Source organism: Phyllobates terribilis, unplaced genomic scaffold (genome assembly GCF_046119375.1).
Source record: "Phyllobates terribilis strain yellow unplaced genomic scaffold, ASM4611937v1 Scaffold_5__5_contigs__length_657084704, whole genome shotgun sequence".
Taxonomy (NCBI): Eukaryota; Metazoa; Chordata; class Amphibia; order Anura; family Dendrobatidae; genus Phyllobates; species Phyllobates terribilis.
Genome location: NW_027362765.1, coordinates 184,682,717 through 184,703,350, shown reverse-complemented (window position 1 = coordinate 184,703,350; position 20,634 = coordinate 184,682,717). Strand labels below are relative to the sequence as shown.

At 47.1% G+C, this 20,634-nt stretch overlaps 1 protein-coding gene across 1 annotated transcript in view; it reads right to left on the bottom strand.

Annotated features, from left to right (window-relative positions):
• The window catches only part of CNTNAP1 (contactin associated protein 1), a 143,387-nt gene that overhangs the window by 101,398 nt on the left and 21,355 nt on the right, over nucleotides 1-20,634 (bottom strand). Inside the window, exons 2-3 of the mRNA XM_073683594.1 lie at nucleotides 2,308-2,409; nucleotides 15-211 (exon numbers count right to left, since the gene is read on the bottom strand). Of these exons, the coding sequence (XP_073539695.1) occupies nucleotides 15-211; nucleotides 2,308-2,409 (299 nt within the window). The remainder of the gene's footprint in view (nucleotides 1-14; nucleotides 212-2,307; nucleotides 2,410-20,634) is intronic.

Here is a 20,634-nt window from a genome sequence, read left to right as displayed (position 1 = left end):
TGTCTGACACTTACCCAGTTAGTGCCTTGCTGGAAGAAGGGTTTCCAACTATCGGGACGGTCACCAAAAAGCAGGATGTACTTGGTAACCCAGTCATAATAAGTGTTATGTGTTCCCTGAGTGGCAATTCCCTTTATTTTATATTTCCTCTTTAGGTCTATTTGAAGCCATGGATTTTTATCCCCAGGGGCAGGAGACCATCCACTGCTGCCTGCAAATGGAGAGCACAGGGAAACAAAGCAACCCGAGTATCAGTAATAATAAAAAGTGAAAGGGATTGTCCAATCACAAGATATTGATGACCTATCTTCAGGATAGATCATTAATATCAGATCAGTGGGGGTTTGGCACACCCACGATCAGCTGATCGTAGGTCTGGCTGCGGCTGTATGTAAGCATTGAACAACGTTGCAATTCCCTGTAATGTCTGTTCTTAAATAGGAGCTGTTCTGCAGCACCCAGCAGCAGACGCTACAGACTGAATGGAGCTGTGAAGTGTACCTACAGTTAGGTCCATATATATTTGGACAGAGACAACATTTTTCTAATTTTGGTTCTAGACATTACCACAATGACTTTTAAACAAAACAATTCAGATTCAGTTGAAGTTCAGACTTTCAGCTTTCATTTGAGGGTATCCACATTAAAATTGGATGAAGGGTTTAGGAGTTTCAGCTCCTTAACATGTGCCACCCTGTTTTTAAAGGGACCAAAAGTAATTGGACAATTGACTCCAAGGCTATTTCATGGACAGGTGTGGGCAATCCCTTCGTTATGTCATTCTCAATTAAGCAGATAAAAGGCCTGGAGTTGATTTGAGGTGTGGTGCTTGCATTTGGAAGGTTTTGCTGTGAAGTAAACATGCGGTCAAAGGAGCTCTCCATGCAGGTGAAACAAGCCATCCTTAAGCTGCAAAAACAGAAAAAACCCATCCGAGAAATTGCTACAATATTAGGAGTGGCAAAATCTACAGTTTGGTACATCCTGAGAAAGAAAGCAAGCACTGGTGAACTCATCAATGTAAAAAGACCTGGGCGCCCACGGAAGACAACAGTGGTGGATGATCGCAGAATAATCTCCATGGTGAAGAGAAACCCCTTCACAACAGCCAACCAAGTGAACAACACTCTCCAGGAGGTAGGCGTATCAATATCCAAATCTACCATAAAGAGAAGACTGCATGAAAGTAAATACAGAGGGTTCACTGCACGGTGCAAGCCACTCATAAGCAACAAGAATAAAAAGGCTAGACTTGACTTTGCTAAACAACATCTAAAAAAGCCAGCACAGTTCTGGAAGAACATTCTTTGGACAGGTGAAACCAAGATCAACCTCTACCAGAATGATGGAAAGAGAAAAATATGGTGAAGGCGTGGTACAGCTCATGATCCAAAGCATACCACATCATCTGTAAAACACGGCGGAGGCAGTGTGATAGCTTGGGCATGCATGGCCGCCAGTGGCACTGGGTCACTAGTGTTTATTGATGATGTGACACAGGACAGAAGCAACCGGATGAATTCTGATGTATTCAGAGCCATACTGTGTGCTCAGATCCAGCCAAACGCAGCCAAACTGATTGGTCGTCGTTTCATACTACAGATGGACAATGACCCAAAACATAAAGCCAAAGCAACTCAGGAGTTTATTAAAGCAAAGAAGTGGAATATTCTTGAATGGCCAAGTCAGTCACCTGATCTCAACCCAATTGAGCATGCATTTCACTTGTTAAAGACTAAACTTCAGACAGAAAGGCCCACAAACAAACAGCAACTGGAAACCACCGCAGTGAAGGCCTGGCAGAGCATCAAAAAGGAGGAAACACAGCGTCTGGTGATGTCCATGAGTTCAAGACTTCAGGGAGTCATTGCCAACAAAGGGTTTTCAACCAAGTACTAGAAATGAACATTTTATTTACAATTATTTAATCTGTCCAATTACTTTCGGTCCCTTTAAAAACAGGGTGGCACATGTTAAGGAGCTGAAACTCCTAAACCCTTCATCCAATTTTAAAGTGGATACCCTCAAATGAAAGCTGGAAGTCTGAACTTCAACTGCATCTGAATTGCTTTGTTTAAAATTCATTGCGGTAATGTCTAGAACCAAAATTAGAAAAATGTTGTCTCTGTCCAAATATATATGGACCTAACTGTATGTTCAATGTTTCCATGCGGACACTACCAGAGCTAATAACAGCTGATCGGTGGGGGGTGTTGGGTGTCATCAATATCTTGGGACAACCCTTTAAGGAACCATAATCCTCAATAAGAATTTTAGTATATGGTCTAAGCAAAATTAGCAACTTACCATAAAGTCGTGCAAAGTTAGCTGCATAAAAAATAGTGTATCTTGAAGAAGCATCAAATGAAGTAAAGTACAAGGGGGAAACCAGGTCATTGTAGCACCATTCTGAAAAGAGAAAGAAATGCTGTGTATAAGGAGAGGCAGAAAGTAAGGGCATCTACATACACAAAATAAAGGGAAATTCAGTCCTGACAAGAACAGTGTTATTATTTAGAAATGGTAACACAAATGCTTCAATATGTGTAACTATTTACTATGACCACACTTGTGATCACCGGTCAAGATGTATATCTGTCATGATCAGGGTTGGTTTTAGACAAAGGTTGGTACAGGGCAAAAATAAAAGTGGGACCTCAAAAATACATTGCAACATTACACAGAAATATTTAGGGTGCATTTACATGAGCCAATTTCAGTTAAACGAGCAGAGATCAACTATACTCAAGTTATTCATTACCGGCCTCTTTACACAGGCGGACACGGGTGATGGTGGACAGAATGATCACTAATAGATTCCTCTGTTTCCACACAGCTTCATGTTATTAGTAGTACATCTGATTACACTGGGCGATGTGCTGCCGAGAACAAAGATTTTTTTTGCAGCATATGCGATCTAATCACCCAATGAATGAGCATTTTTGCTTGTTGGTTGGGTGATTGCCGACATGTTTAGACTTACTAATGTTCATCCTAAACACACTGCTTATTACACACACTGTGTGTTACACACAAAATCCATGCTACTTACACACAGTTTGTTACATACATACACACTCTATGTAATATACACTCCATGTTACACATACACACAGTACGTGTATGTTGCACAACCATTTGTTACACACTTTATGTAACTGCATGTTAAATACCCTGTAAGTTACACACACACACACTCCATGCTACACACACACACACACACACACACACACATACACACTGAATTTTCCACCACTATAGGGTCTGTATGGATTTTCTTACTACTATGTTGTATTTCTGATTGTTTTGCTAATATTATCCTATCTTTAGTGCTAGATTACTTGTGTATATGGTTTAGTTTCTGATAAGAGGGGGTTCACTATTTACTTATAGCACATTAGGCCAGCTATTTGTATTTGTAAGTTTTACCCCACTACTTTTCATAGCTGCCTACCCTAGTGCTGATGTATGGTCAGAAGTCATTTGCAATATAATTTAATTTTCTGTGCATGCACTATTTATGCTTTGCCACCCTTTAGTAGTTTATTTTGTGCAATTCTCCCAAATTGATGTAAGATTTTTAATATTATTCATTAATAAAAATAAGATCAATTTGTATATACTTTTGTTGTCCAAATTATTTGTGCGGTTGGAAAGACTGTATGATACACACACCATGCTAGACATACAGTTTGTTACAGACATACACACACTGCATGTTACACATACACACTGCATGGTAAACAAACAAACACTTACACAGTGTAGAGGACCTGCAGTCTCTTTCCTGCTCTTAAATAGGTTCTCCGACAAATGTGCTAAAATAAATAAATATAATAAATAATACACATTTAAATAATTTAAATATGAAACATTTTCTAAATACCTCTATATGGCAAAAAGGTATGCTTTATCTACTGCACTCTGTCAGGATTCCAAGATGAAAGCTACCATCAATCACACCCCGTCCTAGATTTCAGAGGACATGCAGTAGGAGTAGGATGGGCTGTGTGAATCACAAGACAGAGGCCACGTCAGAGCAGCGTCCTGTCAGGCATATTCCTCTGTCCAGTCAACCTCACAGGACACTGAGTGAAAGGGACTAATGGAGAAGCTAAACATGTTTCTTTAGCTGCCTGTGAATGAACATCCATCTCAGTCTGCCTGACAGTTTTAGTGCTTCTGCTTCATGCAGTCCGTCCTACTGCATGTCCTGGCAGTTGCCATGTTTAAAGTTCTGACACACTGCAGTAGATAAAAAAAAACTTTTTTCTAAATTAAGGTATTTAGAAAAATGTTAAATATTTAGATGTGTATTATTTATTTTATTACATTTCTTGAAGAACCCCTTTAAGTTCCTCCATACTCCTGCTGGGTGTCACGGGTGTGTTGGGTGTAACAGACAGTCGCTCTGTATCTGGCTGTAGAAGGTCACTGCGCTTGGCATTGCAGACACCTTCTTAATCCTTCTTCCTTTAAGACCCAGCGGCGACCTCCCTCCTGCTGCTGATTGACACACACTTGCATGGGAGTTAAAAACCCTCAGTTTGCTCCAGGCAATCGCCGGTGATACTTCTATGTTCTTTTGTGCATGCTTGGAGCACTAGCTGTTAGCTGGCTTCTTCTCTGGTGCCCTTGGAGGACAGTTGGCGTTCCTCCTCTGGTGTCTGCTCAAGCTAAGTTAATCCCCTTTGTTTGTCTACCATGTTGTCTTTAGTTTGTAGTTGGGCCTGACCAGTGCTCACCCCTCCCCCTCCCTATCTAGGACCAAGTTCTAGGGATATACAGGGTTTAGGGTCCTGCTCGGCGATTGGTGTGGAACCAATATAGTGACTGTAGGGTAGGCAGGGTGTTATTAGATCGGCCTAGGGGTCTCCACTAGAGATGAGCGTTGTTCGACTCGAACTGTTCGCCAATCTCAAATTCGAGCTGTTTTGGGCGGTGTTCGAGCCGTTCGGCGAACACGAACGATTTGAGAAAAATTCGGCTGTTCGAGGTTATGTTCGATAACTGTTCGTGCACCAAAATCATAACTGGATTTTTTCTCAGTAATGATGAAAATTAATGTTAATACGCAGTTTGAGTGTACAGCAGGGCGGGGGGGGGGGGGGGGCAGGGGATGGATCTCTGCAGGAATAATGAAGATCTCCATTTTTTTTTCTCTTTCCCGCATCTACAGTGGGGAGGTGCAATCTGTCAGCCTATCAGCAGCGCACACACGGAGCGAAGTGCTTTTTTTCACACAAGCAAGGGCATGTGTCATTGGCAGTGTATGTCACATGTCCTTGCCCTATAAGACCAAGCCATTTTCCCCGTCGCCACCATTTTCTCACTGCTGCAGCTGCGTGTTAGACGGCACCGCTGTTGCTGTGTGCGCTATACCTTGTTAATTTCAAGCCAATTTTCGCACAAATCTACAGATAGCTTGGGAGTAGGGAATAGTTGTGATTGCAGTCCTTTTAAGGACTAGGTTAAAGCATTTCCTACGACTTTTATCAGGCAGGTCTGTGCTCTTAAATAGATAGGTTGTGGGAGTAAAGACTAATTGTAATTGCAGTCCTTTTCAGGACTAGGTTACATCAGTTCCTATCAGTTTTTTCCAGGCAGGTCTGTGCCAGTGCTGTGCAAGTTTTTTTCACAGCATTTGGCTGAATCTAGCAAAGCTAATCCTTTTTGGCCTATTGCAGAGTGTGTTAATCAGTGGAGTAGCCTATCTGTGTTGCAAGATATACCACCTGTGTATAGAATACCAATTTTTTTACTTCACCTAGTGAAGTAAAAGTTTTGGGTATAGCATCATTCTATTAGTCCATGTAGCATACCTGGCGGCGTTCTTGCATGGTGTTCCATCTCTCATCATGCAAGATCGCAAACTTCATCTCCCGCCCAGCTTCCTGGTCTGGCTTCTTTCCTTGTGCTCTGCTCTGCTCCACTTTGGGTGCATAGGGCGACGCCCGCTGAACTTCCTGTTTCTTGTACCTGCTGCGGACACGCCCCTGTTGCACCTTCAGCCTATTGCTGTCCATCTTTGGGTATTTATACCACCTTCTTCCTCAAGATGGCGCCTGAGCATTGTTTCTTGTCAGTTGGCTTTTTGTCTCTGCCATGCCAGGTCCTATCCTGTTTTCCTGCCTGTTTTCCAGTTCTGTGTCTGAACTGTGGTCTGTTCTTGTGAACACGCTTCTTGCCTGTTCTTTCGCCTTCTAGGGGCCATATTCCTAGTTCTGCCTGTCTGTGCCTTGCGGTATCTGTTCCCGTCTGAACAGAGTCCTGTTTGTGTCTCTGCCTTGCGGTATCTGTTCCCGTCTGAACAGAGTCCTGTTTGTGTCCCTGCCTTGCGGTATCTGTTCCCGTCTGAACAGAGTCCTGTTTGTGTTCCTGCCTTGCGGTATCTGTTCCCGTCTGAACAGAGTCCTGTTTGTGTTCCTGCCTTGCCGTCTCTGTTCCCGTTCCTCTGTTCCCTGTTGTCTGTGCCTCGTTTCTACTTTTACCCTGTCTCCCTTTTCCCTCTATGTCTGTTTTCTGCGTCTTTCTGCAGAGTCTGAACCCGCTCCTAAATTCCTTCTCGTCGTCTCTGTACCTCTGTTGTGAATTTAGTGTACGCTCGCTACTTCTATGTAAGTACTGTGCGTGCTTCTGGTTCTGCCTTTCCTTCTCCATCTGTTCTTTGTGAACAGAGTCCTATCCCCTTGCCTTGTTTACCGCTCTGCGGTGTCCGCTCTGCTCCTGCTTAGCTTGCCGCTCTTGCGGTTTCTGCTCTGCTCCTGCCTTGTTTACCGCTCTGCGGTGTCCGCTCTGCTCCTGCTTAGCTTGCCGCTCTTGCGCTTTCTGCTCTGCTCCTGCCTTGTTCACCGCTCTGCGGTGTCCGCTCTGCTCCTGCTTAGCTTGCCGCTCTTGCGGTTTCTGCTCTGCTCCTGCCTTGTTTACCGCTCTGCGGTGTCCGCTCTGCTCCTGCTTAGCTTGCCGCTCTTGCGGTTTCTGCTCTGCTCCTGCCTTGTTCACCGCTCTGCGGTGTCCGCTCTGCTCCTGCTTAGCTTGCCGCTCTTGCGGTTTCTGCTCTGCTCCTGCCTTGTTTACCGCTCTGCGGTGTCCGCTCTGCTCCTGCTTAGCTTGCCGCTCTTGCGGTTTCTGCTCTGCTCCTGCCTTGTTTACCGCTCTGCGGTGTCCGCTCTGCTCCTGCTTAGCTTACCGCTATTGCGGTTTCTACTCTGCTCCTGCCTTGTTTACCGCTCTGCGGTGTCCGCTCTGCTCCTGCTTAGCTTGCCGCTCTTGCGGTTTCTGCTCTGCTCCTGCCTTGTTTACCGCTCTGCGGTGTCCGCTCTGCTCCTGCTTAGCTTGCCGCTCTTGCGGTTTTCACTCTGCTCTTATCTTGCTTACTGCTTCTGCGGTTTCCGCCCTGCCCTGCTTCTGCCCGCTGCTCCGGCAGTCCTGTCCTGCCCTGCTTGTGCTCGCTGCTCCTGCAGCCCCGTCCTGCTCTGTTCTTGCCCACCGCTTCGGGCGTTCCCTCTCTGCTGTGGTTGTCTACCGCATCTGCGGTTCTGTGACCCAGTCTGTACTGGGTCTTAACCTCTCTGTGCTCCAGCCCGTCCTTTCGGCCAGTACCTCCCTGCCTGCATACTCGCCTGTATCCACCCATCTGCATACCTGCCGTGTTTGCTTACATCCACCAGTCTGTGCCAGCCTAACCTGCCTGTTCCAGTAATCCCAGTGTGGGTCAACCCCCGTGCCTGGAGTTTGACCTGGAGTAGCATCTGGTCCCTCTGCCCGGTTTCTCCCTGGTGCACTGGCGTCATATGCCGTCGTGCCACCTTGGTCGGATCGGCCAGATACTTAGTCACGCCCCTCCAGGCACTCTCCGGTCCATGGTCCAGTGGAACCACAACACCCGCACATGCCAGTCAGTCCGGGCGTGTGCATAACAGTCCATCTATACTGACCTCCATCAGGTTGCAAATTGAATATAATTTTTTTCTGCATCTAGCTCTGAAAAAATATTTCGGCTTCTAGCAGTGTGTGGGACTTGTTCTATTAGTCCATCTATACTGACCTCCATCACGTTGCAAATTCAAAATAATTTTTTGTCTGCATCTAGCTCTGAAAAAATATTTGGCCTTCTAGCAGTGTGTGAGACTTTCTCTATTAGTCCATCTATACTGACCTCCATCAGGTTGCAAATTAAAAATAATTTTTATCTGCATCTAGCTCTGAAAAAATATTTGGCCTTCTAGCAGTGTGTGGGACTTTCTCTATTAGTCCATCTATACTGACCTCCATCAGGTTGAAAATTAAAAATAATGTTTATCTGCATCTAGCTCTGAAAAAATATTTAGCCTTCTAGCAGTGTGTGGGACTTGTTCTATTAGTCCATCTATACTGACCTCCATCAGGTTGCAAACTGAATATAATTTTTTTCTGCATCTACCTCTGAAAAAATATTTGGGCTTCTAGCTGTGTGTGGGCCTTGTTCTATTAGTCCATCTATACTGACCTCCATCAGGTTGCAAACTGAATATAATTTTTTTCTGCATCTAGCTCTGAAAAAATATTTGGCCTTCTAGCAGTGTGTGGGACTTGTTCTATTAGTCCACCTATACTGACCTCCATCAGGTTGCAAATTCAAAATAATTTTTTGTCTGCATCTAGCTCTGAAAAAATATTTGGCCTTCTAGCAGTGTGTGGGACTTGTTCTATTAGTCCATCTATACTGACCTCCATCAGGTTGCAAACTGTATATCATTTTTTTCTGCATCTAGCGCTGAAAAAATATTTGGCCTTCTAGCAGTGTGTGGGACTTTCTCTATTAGTCCATCTATACTGACCTCCATCAGGTTGCAAATTAAAAATAATTTTTCTCTGCATCTACCTCTGAAAAAATATTTGGGCTTCTAGCTGTGTGTGGGACTTGTTCTATTAGTCCATCTATACTGACCTCCATCAGGTTGCAAACTGTATATAATTTTTTTCTGCATCTAGCGCTGAAAAAATATTTGGCCTTCTAGCAGTGTGTGGGACTTTCTCTATTAGTCCATCTATACTGACCTCCATCAGGTTGCAAATTGAATATAATTGTTTTCTGCATCTAGCTCTGAAAAAATATTTGGGCTTCTAGCAGTGTGTGGGACTTGTTCTATTAGTCCATCTATACTGACCTCCATCAGGTTGCAAATTGAATATAATTTTTTTCTGCATCTAGCTCTGAAAAAATATTTGGGCTTCTAGCAGTGTGTGGGACTTCTTCTATTAGTCCATCTATACTGACCTCCATCAGGTTGCAAACTGAATATAATTTTTTTCTGCATCTAGCTCTGAAAAAATATTTGGCCTTCTAGCAGTGTGTGGGACTTTCTCTATTAGTCCATCTATACTGACCTCCATCAGGTTGCAAATGAAAAACAATTTTTATCTGCATCTACCTCTGAAAAAATATTTGGGCTTCTAGCTGTGTGTGGGACTTGTTCTATTAGTCCATCTATACTGACCTCCATCAGGTTGAAAACTGTATATCATTTTTTTCTGCATCTAGCGCTGAAAAAATATTTGGCCTTCTAGCAGTGTGTGGGACTTTCTCTATTAGTCCATCTATACTGACCTCCATCAGGTTGCAAATTAAAAATAATTTTTATCTGCATCTACCTCTGAAAAAATATTTGGGCTTCTAGCTGTGTGTGGGACTTGTTCTATTAGTCCATCTATACTGACCTCCATCAGGTTGCAAACTGTATATAATTTTTTTCTGCATCTAGCGCTGAAAAAATATTTGGCCTTCTAGCAGTGTGTGGGACTTTCTCTATTAGTCCATCTATACTGACCTCCATCAGGTTGCAAATTAAAAATAATTTTTATCTGCATCTAGCTCTGAAAAAATATTTGGGCTTCTAGCTGTGTGTGGGACTTTCTCTATTAGTCCATCTATACTGACCTCCATCAGGTTGCAAATTAAAAATAATTTTTATCTGCATCTAGCTCTGAAAAAATATTTGGCCTTCTAGCAGTGTGTGGGACTTGTTCTATTAGTCCACCTATACTGACCTCCATCAGGTTGCAAATTCAAAATAATTTTTTGTCTGCATCTAGCTCTGAAAAAATATTTGGCCTTCTAGCAGTGTGTGGGACTTGTTCTATTAGTCCATCTATACTGACCTCCATCAGGTTGCAAACTGTATATCATTTTTTTCTGCATCTAGCGCTGAAAAAATATTTGGCCTTCTAGCAGTGTGTGGGACTTTCTCTATTAGTCCATCTATACTGACCTCCATCAGGTTGCAAATTAAAAATAATTTTTATCTGCATCTACCTCTGAAAAAAATATTTGGGCTTCTAGCTGTGTGTGGGACTTGTTCTATTAGTCCATCTATACTGACCTCCATCAGGTTGCAAACTGTATATAATTTTTTTCTGCATCTAGCACTGAAAAAATATTTGGCCTTCTAGCAGTGTGTGGGACTTGTTCTATTAGTCCATCTATACTGACCTCCATCAGGTTGCAAATTGAATATAATTTTTTTCTGCATCTAGCTCTGAAAAAATATTTGGGCTTCTAGCAGTGTGTGGGACTTCTTCTATTAGTCCATCTATACTGACCTCCATCAGGTTGCAAACTGAATATAATTTTTTTCTGCATCTAGCTCTGAAAAAATATTTGGCCTTCTAGCAGTGTGTGGGACTTTCTCTATTAGTCCATCTATACTGACCTCCATCAGGTTGCAAATGAAAAACAATTTTTATCTGCATCTACCTCTGAAAAAATATTTGGGCTTCTAGCTGTGTGTGGGACTTGTTCTATTAGTCCATCTATACTGACCTCCATCAGGTTGCAAACTGTATATAATTTTTTTCTGCATCTAGCGCTGAAAAAATATTTGGCCTTCTAGCAGTGTGTGGGACTTTCTCTATTAGTCCATCTATACTGACCTCCATCAGGTTGCAAATTAAAAATAATTTTTATCTGCATCTACCTCTGAAAAAATATTTGGGCTTCTAGCTGTGTGTGGGACTTGTTCTATTAGTCCATCTATACTGACCTCCATCAGGTTGCAAACTGTATATAATTTTTTTCTGCATCTAGCGCTGAAAAAATATTTGGCCTTCTAGCAGTGTGTGGGACTTTCTCTATTAGTCCATCTATACTGACCTCCATCAGGTTGCAAATTAAAAATAATTTTTATCTGCATCTAGCTCTGAAAAAATATTTGGGCTTCTAGCTGTGTGTGGGACTTTCTCTATTAGTCCATCTATACTGACCTCCATCAGGTTGCAAATTAAAAATAATTTTTATCTGCATCTAGCTCTAAAAAAATATTTGGCTTTCTAGCAGTGTGTGGGACTTTCTCTATTAGTCCATCTATACTGACCTCCATCAGGTTGCAAATTAAAAATAATTTTTGGTCTGCATCTAGCTCTGAAAAAATATTTGGCCTTCTAGCAGTGTGTTGGACTTTCTCTATTAGTCCATCTATACTGACCTCCATCAGGTTGCAAACTGAATATATATTTTTTCTGCATCTACCTCTGAAAAAATATTTGGGCTTCTAGCTGTGTGTGGGACTTGTTCTATTAGTCCATCTATACTGACCTCCATCAGGTTGCAAATTGAATATAATTTTTTTCTGCATCTAACCCAGCCAATAGTTTTGGCCTAATACCACAGTTTGGCCACTCAGCTCTGCTCGGTTCCCATCCATTGATTTTTTGTGCAAACAACTCCAGAGTTGTGAATTAGTTAACCACCAAAATGAGTGGAAAAAGGCCTGCTGCTGGTGGAAAGGGGAATAGGCGTGTTGGGAAGGGGAAAAAAGGTTGTGTCCGTGGGGTAGGTGTTAAAGCAACAGTAACATCTGCAGAAGAAAGACCATCTTCCAGCTAAACTAAACTGTCTACTTCTTTTAGCGGACAATGTGATAAGATCCCTTTCTTACGGCCACGCCAATCGCTACAAATTCCAGATGAGGCACAAAACCAGCAGGTGCTTCAACGGATATCAAGTGTTCCTTTAAGTGGGCTCTCCTCCACATCAACTTCAACATCACAAATACTCCAGTCCTCAAAGGTGTCACCCCAATCGCACTTGCTTCCTCACAGCTCTCAAATCTCCAGCTGCCCGTCTGAGTATGAGGTAGAACAGATGGTTGAGTCTGCAGAGCTGTTTACTCATACTATAGCCTGGGAATCAGAGGTCGACTCCAGCGCTTCTGTGAATCCAGACGAGGAAATGATCTGCACTGATGCCCAGAATCTTTATGAGTCGGATCCAGGACCAGACGCAGAAGGTTCTGACCATAATGTAGACCCTCATTCCCAAACTGTAACTACTGTTGGTGGAGACAATGAGGAAGACGATGATGAGACTCAAATACCTGATTGGAGCAACAACTTTAGTTTTTTGTCAGGGCAGGAACAGGTTGGCTCTGAGGACGACGGGTGTGATAACGCACAGGGTGATGATGATGAGGTTGGAGATCCCACTTACTGTCAACCCACAGTCAGCCAAGAGATGAGGTCAGCAGAGGAGGTGGAGGAGGATGCTAGTGACGACGAGGTCAGGTTGCGCCTTCCTGGACAGAGACGTAGTACTGGAAGCACGTCAACAACTGCATCCTCAAACACAACTCTGCCTCTCACCACAAGTCGTGGTGGCTCTTCAGGTCGCATGGGTGCTAAGCCTTGCATAGCCTGGGCATTTTTTCAGATCGATAAAGATGACCCAACTCGTGTTATCTGTAACATTTGTCAGCAAAAGCTAAGTAGAGGCCAAAAAATACATAGTTTGAGTACTTCATGCATGAACCGGCACATGGACATGAAGCATAAGTTGCAGTGGGAAGCTCACTGTGCTACAATGCGGCCTAGCCGCCCGGGCCAACCACCGTCTGCCATATCTTGTGCATCCGCGGCCTCTTCATCCTCTGTGACTGGGGGGACAGCAGTCACACCTGTTTTGGGGCGCAGACCTGCCACCTCTTTACCCGCAACAGCCAGCGTGATTGGCAGGTCATCATTTTCTTTGGAGGTGGTAACACCAGCTGGTGTTGAGCGCTGTCCGACATCGATAGCACCACCTTTGGATCAAGGCAACCTAACATGTCCGCCTGCATCTTCCTCACAGACCGGCAGTTTGCCGGGGACACCCTTATCAACCCCGTCTAAGCACAATAGCCAGCCCTCGGTCCCTCAGATGTGGACAAGTAAAAGACCATTTCCTCCTAGCCAAGAGAAAGCTAAGAGGTTGAATTTCACCATCTGCAAGCTTTTGGCTACAGAAATGCTGCCTTTCCGCCTGGTGGACACAGAGGATTTTCGAGACCTTATGTCCGTCGCAGTGCCCCAGTACCAGATGCCCAGTCGGCACTACTTCTCAAAGAAAGGTGTGCCTGCGCTCCACCAGCATGTCGCACACAACATCACCGCTTCTTTGAGAAACTCTGTGTGTGACAGGGTGCATTTCACCACAGACACTTGGACGAGTAGGCATGGACAGGGGCGTTACATGTCGCTGACTGGGCACTGGGTAACTATGGTGACAGCAGGACAAGGGGCTGCTGTCCAAGTCTTGCCGTCCCCACGAGTTGTGCGTCAATCCTCTTTATCTCAAAGTTCCTCCACTGCTTCTGCCTCCTCAACCTCCTCTCGGTCCTCCACCTGCACCCAAAGCCTGTCTGGTCATGCCACAAGCTTTCTAACTGCGCAGAAGGGATCCTGCACACCTCCTTACTATGCTGGCAGTAGGGCTCAACGTCATCAGGCGGTTTTTACTTTGAAATGTCTGGGAAATGTGAGTCACACAGCTGAGGAGTTGTGGTCAGCTCTGGAGAACCAATTTCATGAATGGTTGTCTCCACTGGACCTGAAACCAGGGAAGGCCATGTGCGACAATGCTGCAAACCTGGGTGCGGCCCTTCGCCGGGGCAATGTCACACACGTGCCTTGTATGGCTCACGTGTTGAACCTGGTTGTCCAGCAATTTTTAGCCCACTATCCCGGACTAGATGGCCTTCTGCAGAGGGCACGGTCGCTGTGTGCTCACTTCCGCCGTTCGCATCCCGCAGCTCGGCGACTTACATCTCTACAGAAGTCGCTGGGCCTGCCACTTCACCGGCTAAAATGCGATGTGCCTACCCGGTGGAATTCAACTCTGCACATGTTGCAGCGACTGTGGCAGCACCGACAAGCCCTGGTGCAATACGTTCTGACGTATAGCCTGGGCCAACGAGATCCAGAGGTGGGGCAAATCACACTGGAGGAGTGGTCTCAGATCAGGGACCTATGCACCCTTCTGCACAGTTTTGAAATGGCGACGAAGATGTTTAGTGCTGACGATGCCATTATCAGCATGACTATTCCGGTGATTTACATGCTGGAGCACATGTTAAACAGAATTCGGAGTCAGGTGGTGGCACAAGAGGAGGTGGAGGAAGTAGAGGAGGAGGAGTTGTATGCGGAAGGGCTAACATCTGCAAGGTCCAGATGGTCGGCAGCACCAAGGCGGCAGGCATATGAGGGTGGGGGAGATGGTTTTACCAGGGCGCATGGTAGCAGCCAAACTAGTGAGGAAGGTGCAGGAGCCCAGGAAGAAGTGGAGGACGAACTGATGGAAGACTCATCAGATGAGGGAGACCTTGATCACATTTCTGTTGTGCGAGGTTGGGGGGAGAGGACAGAGGAAGGAAGCATGATTGTTACCTCGCCACCAACACAACAGGGACTTGGTGCTCCTGGATGCGCAACACACATGAGTGCCTTCTTGCTGCACTACCTGCAACATGACCCTCGAATTGTGAGAATTAGAAATAATCCTGACTACTGGGTTGCCACATTGTTAGATCCCCGGTACAAAAGTAAATTTGCAGAAATTATTCCTGCCATAGAAAGGGATGCATGTGTAGCACCCCGAGGGCTCGGCTGCTACAGGGGTATTGCACCTCGAACCAGAGGTGTGGTATTCCACTCCCGGGTAAGGATGGAGTGTGGACTGGAACTCTGTCAGCTGCATTCACCACATACATCCCATTTCCGGGGGACAGATCAACGGTACTCCCACCAGATAGATGTGCAGGTACGACAGCGTCTGTCCCTGGCTGGAGTGGGAGGGGGGGAGGAATAGCCCAGTGGTGCAGGAGCAGAGAGGGGAGGGACTCTGGGCATAGGAAGGAGCCCATTGGTGGCTAGTCACCTGGGCTCGGGTGTCAGAGGGAGTATAAAAAGGTGGGCACCATCTTAGGGGGTGTGGAGTTAGACAGAAGAAGAGGAGAAGAGTAGTGACAGGGAGCAGCAGCCCTGTCTGGGTGCTGCTCCTGAAGGGAGCAAGAGAGAGAAAGACAAGAGGAAAGGAACAAGGAACAAGGAAGGAATGGAACCTGGAGAAAGGCCCAGAGACATGAAGGAAGAGGGAACCCTGAGATCCCACGAGTGAGCTAAAACGGGTGAAGGGTTGGCAGATCAGGGTACCGGATCCCGAACTGGTGGAGGCCACTTATCCTCAGCCAGGAACCGGAGGTCGTGGCCACGTCTTGGCGCGACCACTCACTACACTCACCACGAAGGCACGCCACATAGGGTCAGGGAAACCGGAGATAGGTTTCGCCACCAGAAGGCCCGAGGAAGCTGGACATGGGTGGGTCCCTAGTGGGGATGGCCAGGGAAAGGAACGGAGAAAGGAGTTCAAGGTCACACTCTGGAACTGCCTGGGGGTTGGTCGAGCCTCGTACCTGGTGGACGCAGCACGGCTCGGGTCGTCATCACCTGCCGGACTGACACTGATAACATCTGTGAGTAAAGCATTGAAAACTGCCATCAGTCTCTGTGTTCCATCGTACTACCAGCACTAAAGGTACCGGGACGCCCTTTCTATCACTTCCTTCACCCGCACCAGCTGCCCTGAGGCCATACCTCTCCCGTTGGGGGTTATACCACCATTGCTGCAATCCTATCACCGGCCTCAGCAGTCTGCCCTGCAGCGGCGGCCTCATAGCCGCAAATCAACGGGTGGCGTAGTCGACACTTAAACAACATCTACAAAGACTGCCACACACATAGTTTGACCACCCTGGGCACGGACCGGGTCCCCGCCACTCGGAGACTACTACCCCCATCGGATCCGGCTCCGGGTATTCCCCCGCGCACACGTGCGCCGCACTACACCACAGGCCCAGGGGGCGCGTCAACTTTGGCGTAGTCGGCAGGATTACGTGCCCGCAACCACCGGGTACTGCGTGCCTGAAAAAAGAGACTTTTATACTTACCTGTGGTGAAGTTTTCCGCCGTCCGAAGTCGTTTCCCGCCATCCGACGCCATCTTCTGCCTTCTTCCCGCCATCCGTGGAGCTTTCCCGCCATTGGACGCCATCTTGAGGACGACGCGCAGGAAGAAGAGGGGCGTGGACTCCGAAAGCCCGCGAGAATTGAAGCCCCGCCTCACGTCCGGACGTTGCGTCGGGTCCTGGAGGGAGCCCAGCGACGCCGACGTCACAGGAGCGCGACGGAAGGTCCTCAACCCTGACGATCCACTGCGGAGCCGCGGCCTACGGAAGAGGATCATCGCAAGGTAGGCCACGGTCCACTAGGGGGGAGGAGGATGTCGGATACGGAGGAGAGCTTCACTGCCGCAGCCACCATCCAGCACCGCGTACATCCCGAGAGGCAGCAGAAGCGGATCGGAGGCCGAGGACGACGCCGCGGGGGAGGCCGCAACGACAAGTAAGGGGGACGCCGTTACTCCGTGCCCTGAGGCCGCGGACCTGCCCCTACCTCCCGCCGCGGAACCCGAAGCTCTGGGTGCCGCGCCGCCCGCCGTGCCTCCATCACCAGCAGTCAGCCCTCCAGCAGCAAGCTCTGCAGCGGAGCCTCGCCCTGGACCGTGCTCCCCAACACCGGGCACGATCAGAAAGTCACCGGCCTGGTTAAAAGGCCGAGTGCCCGCGGGCGCTGCACCCCAGCCGGGGCCCCCAGTCGTGCCGCCATTGGGGAAAGACCTGTATGAGCAGCACACCTGCCCGGATGGGACACCATTCGTCTGGCCGCCTGGGTACACCAACCCCCGCTCCAAGAAGAGTCACCCCGTAGGAGTGGCTCCACATTAAAAACGTGGAGCAAAAGACAAGGGCCCGCCAGGACCCCCCCCCCCGTACAGCTCACGGTCCCCGAGTCACCGGGACTGTTGTTAAGTTTCACATGGCATGTGGCTGGGGCATCATTCAAGACCCGAAGACCATAGGCCAGGTGTTTGTAAACAGGAGCGACGTAGAGTCCCACCTACCGGAGAGGCACAGTGGACGGGTCTGAACCTGAGGAAGAGAAAGGAGCGTGTGGAGCACACCGTTAATCGTAAACGGTAAAAGAGGAGATGTGAATAGTTACCCGACCGGGTATAAGGACTGTTGTGGGACTGTTTCCACTAAGAGTGTGGTCCCCGTTGGGACAGAAAGAGAACTGTTGCCTATTTATGCCCTAATCCCTAACCTGACCGAGGACTGAGAGCGGCCAGATCCCAAGATCCCAAGAACCCGAGAATTCAAGAATGTTTTATTTGAGAATGCCTTAATGTGAAATTTGATATGATGCCAAAGTTTTACATAGTGTTTTTGTAAAAGAGTTCCGGTGGCATTAGCCAGCTGTTGAGAAAACCTCCCATAAAGGGATGGATGAAAGTTGATGTGTTTTATGTGTACGTACACTTTAAAAATTGTTTTACTCTATTTCAGCCCGAGGACGTGCTGTGGTTTACCAGGGGGGAATGTAGCACCCCGAGTGCTCGGCTGCTACAGGGGTATTGCACCTCGAACCAGAGGTGTGGTATTCCACTCCCGGGTAAGGATGGAGTGTGGACTGGAACTCTGTCAGCTGCATGCACCACATACATCCCATTTCCGGGGGACAGATCAACGGTACTCCCACCAGATAGATGTGCAGGTACGACAGCGTCTGTCCCTGGCTGGAGTGGGAGGGGGGGAGGAATAGCCCAGTGGTGCAGGAGCAGAGAGGGGAGGGACTCTGGGCATAGGAAGGAGCCCATTGGTGGCTAGTCACCTGGGCTCGGGTGTCAGAGGGAGTATAAAAAGGTGGGCACCATCTTAGGGGGTGTGGAGTTAGACAGAAGAAGAGGAGAAGAGTAGTGACAGGGAGCAGCAGCCCTGTCTGGGTGCTGCTCCTGAAGGGAGCAAGAGAGAGAAAGACAAGAGGAAAGGAACAAGGAACAAGGAAGGAATGGAACCTGGAGAAAGGCCCAGAGACATAAAGGAAGAGGGAACCCTGAGATCCCACGAGTGAGCTAAAACGGGTGAAGGGTTGGCAGATCAGGGTACCGGATCCCGAACTGGTGGAGGCCACTTATCCTCAGCCAGGAACCGGAGGTCGTGGCCACGTCTTGGCGCGACCACTCACTACACTCACCACGAAGGCACGCCACATAGGGTCAGGGAAACCGGAGATAGGTTTCGCCACCAGAAGGCCCGAGGAAGCTGGACATGGGTGGGTCCCTAGTGGGGATGGCCAGAGAAAGGAACGGAGAAAGGAGTTCAAGGTCACACTCTGGAACTGCCTGGGGGTTGGTCGAGCCCCGTACCTGGTGGACGCAGCACGGCTCGGGTCGTCATCACCTGCAGGACTGACACTGATAACATCTGTGAGTAAAGCATTGAAAACTGCCATCAGTCTCTGTGTTCCATCGTACTACCAGCACTAAAGGTACCGGGACGCCCTTTCTATCACTTCCTTCACCCGCACCAGCTGCCCTGAGGCCATACCTCTCCCGTTGGGGGTTATACCACCATTGCTGCAATCCTATCACCGGCCTCAGCGGTCTGCCCTGCAGCGGCGGCCTCATAACCGCAAATCAACGGGTGGCGTAGTCGACACTTAAACAACATCTACAAAGACTGCCACACATATAGTTTGACCACCCTGGGCACGGACCGGGTCCCCGCCACTCGGAGACTACTACCCCCATCGGATCCGGCTCTGGGTATTCCCCAGCGCACACGTGCGCCGCACTACAGCACAGGCCCAGGGGGCGCGTCACATGCATGCAGGAGTATCAGCAGAGACTGTTGCAGAATCTTACATGTGCTTTTCCACAAAACACCAGTGGTGCACGTAGTGAATCTCACAGTTCCAACTTGCCAACCGTGGGACCGTCGAGTGTTCAGCACTCAAACCGTAACAGAACCACAGTATCTGCTGGTAACATCAATTTTGCGGAATCATTTCACCACTTTTTTAGCCCATCCTTTGCAAGGCCACAGGAGACAAGAAGTCTGACACATAGTCAACGCCTAGAGACGATGGTACAGAAGTATCTCCAAGTAAACATTGAAGCCATGACTGTGTCATTGGACCCTTGCTCTTTTTGGGCTTCCAATCTGGATAAATGGCCGGAGCTCACCACTTACGCCTTGGAGATCTTGTCATGCCCCGCAGCCAGCGTTCTGTCTGAACGTGTGTTCAGCGCTGCTGGTGGTGTGCTGACAGATAAGCGCACGCGGCTCTCCACTGATAATGTAGACAGACTCACGTTCATAAAGATGAACAAATCATGGATCCGAAATGACTTTTCTACCCCTGTGTCATCCTGGGGAGAGTAAAAGCTTGATGATTGGTTAAAATCACCTCACCAACCGTTTTAAGCTTTCAAATTACTAATCATGTTTATCTGTATCTTGGCTGGAAAATAATTTGGGCTTTGTAGCAGTGTGCAGCACTGATTCTATTAGGCCATCTATAATAAGCTCCACCAGATTTAAAATTACTAATCATGTTTATCTGTATCTTGGCTGGAAAATAATTTGGGCTTTGTAGCAGTGTGCAGTACTGATTCTATTAGGCCATCTATACTAAGCTCCACCAGATTTAAAATTACTAATCATGTTTATCTGTACCTTGGCTGGAAAATAATTTGGGCTTTGTAGCAGTGTGCAGCACTGATTCTATTAGGCCATCTATACTAAGCTCCACCAGATTTAAAATTAATAATAATTTTTAGCTGCATCTAGCCCGGAAAATAATTTTGGGGCTCCGAGATGCGCAAGACACATAAGTGCCTTCTTGCTGCACTACCTGCAACATGACCCTCATATTGTCAGAATTCGAAGTAATCCTGACTACTGGGTGGCCACACTCTTAGATCCCCCAAACTTTTCGATCAACCTTTTCATTTTAATAAAGACCAAAAAAATGGTCATTTTTGAAATTATAAGCATTAGCAGGTTATTAGAAACTGAAATCAAACAGTTTTCAACTCAAAACTTTATTCTAGGTGATGTTACATTTTCACATAGGACCCCTTGTTCGAAAGGAGCTTCTGAACTCTCTCGTCCATTGAATTTGTCAGGTTTTGGATGGTTTCTGCTTCAATTGTTTTACATGAGGACAGAATACCCTCCCAGAGCTGTTGCTTAGATGTGAACTGCCTCCCGCCATCATAGACACTCCTTTTGATGATGCTCCAGAGGTTCTGAATGGGGTAGAGGTCAGGGGAGCATGTGGGTCACACCATAAGTTTGTCCCCTTTTATGCCCATATCAGCCAGAGATGCAGATGTTTTATGTGCAGCAAGAGATGGTGCATTATCATGCATAAAAATGATCTTGCTGTGGAATACACGGTTCTTCTTTTTGAACCATGGCAGGAAGTGCTGTTTGAGAAACTC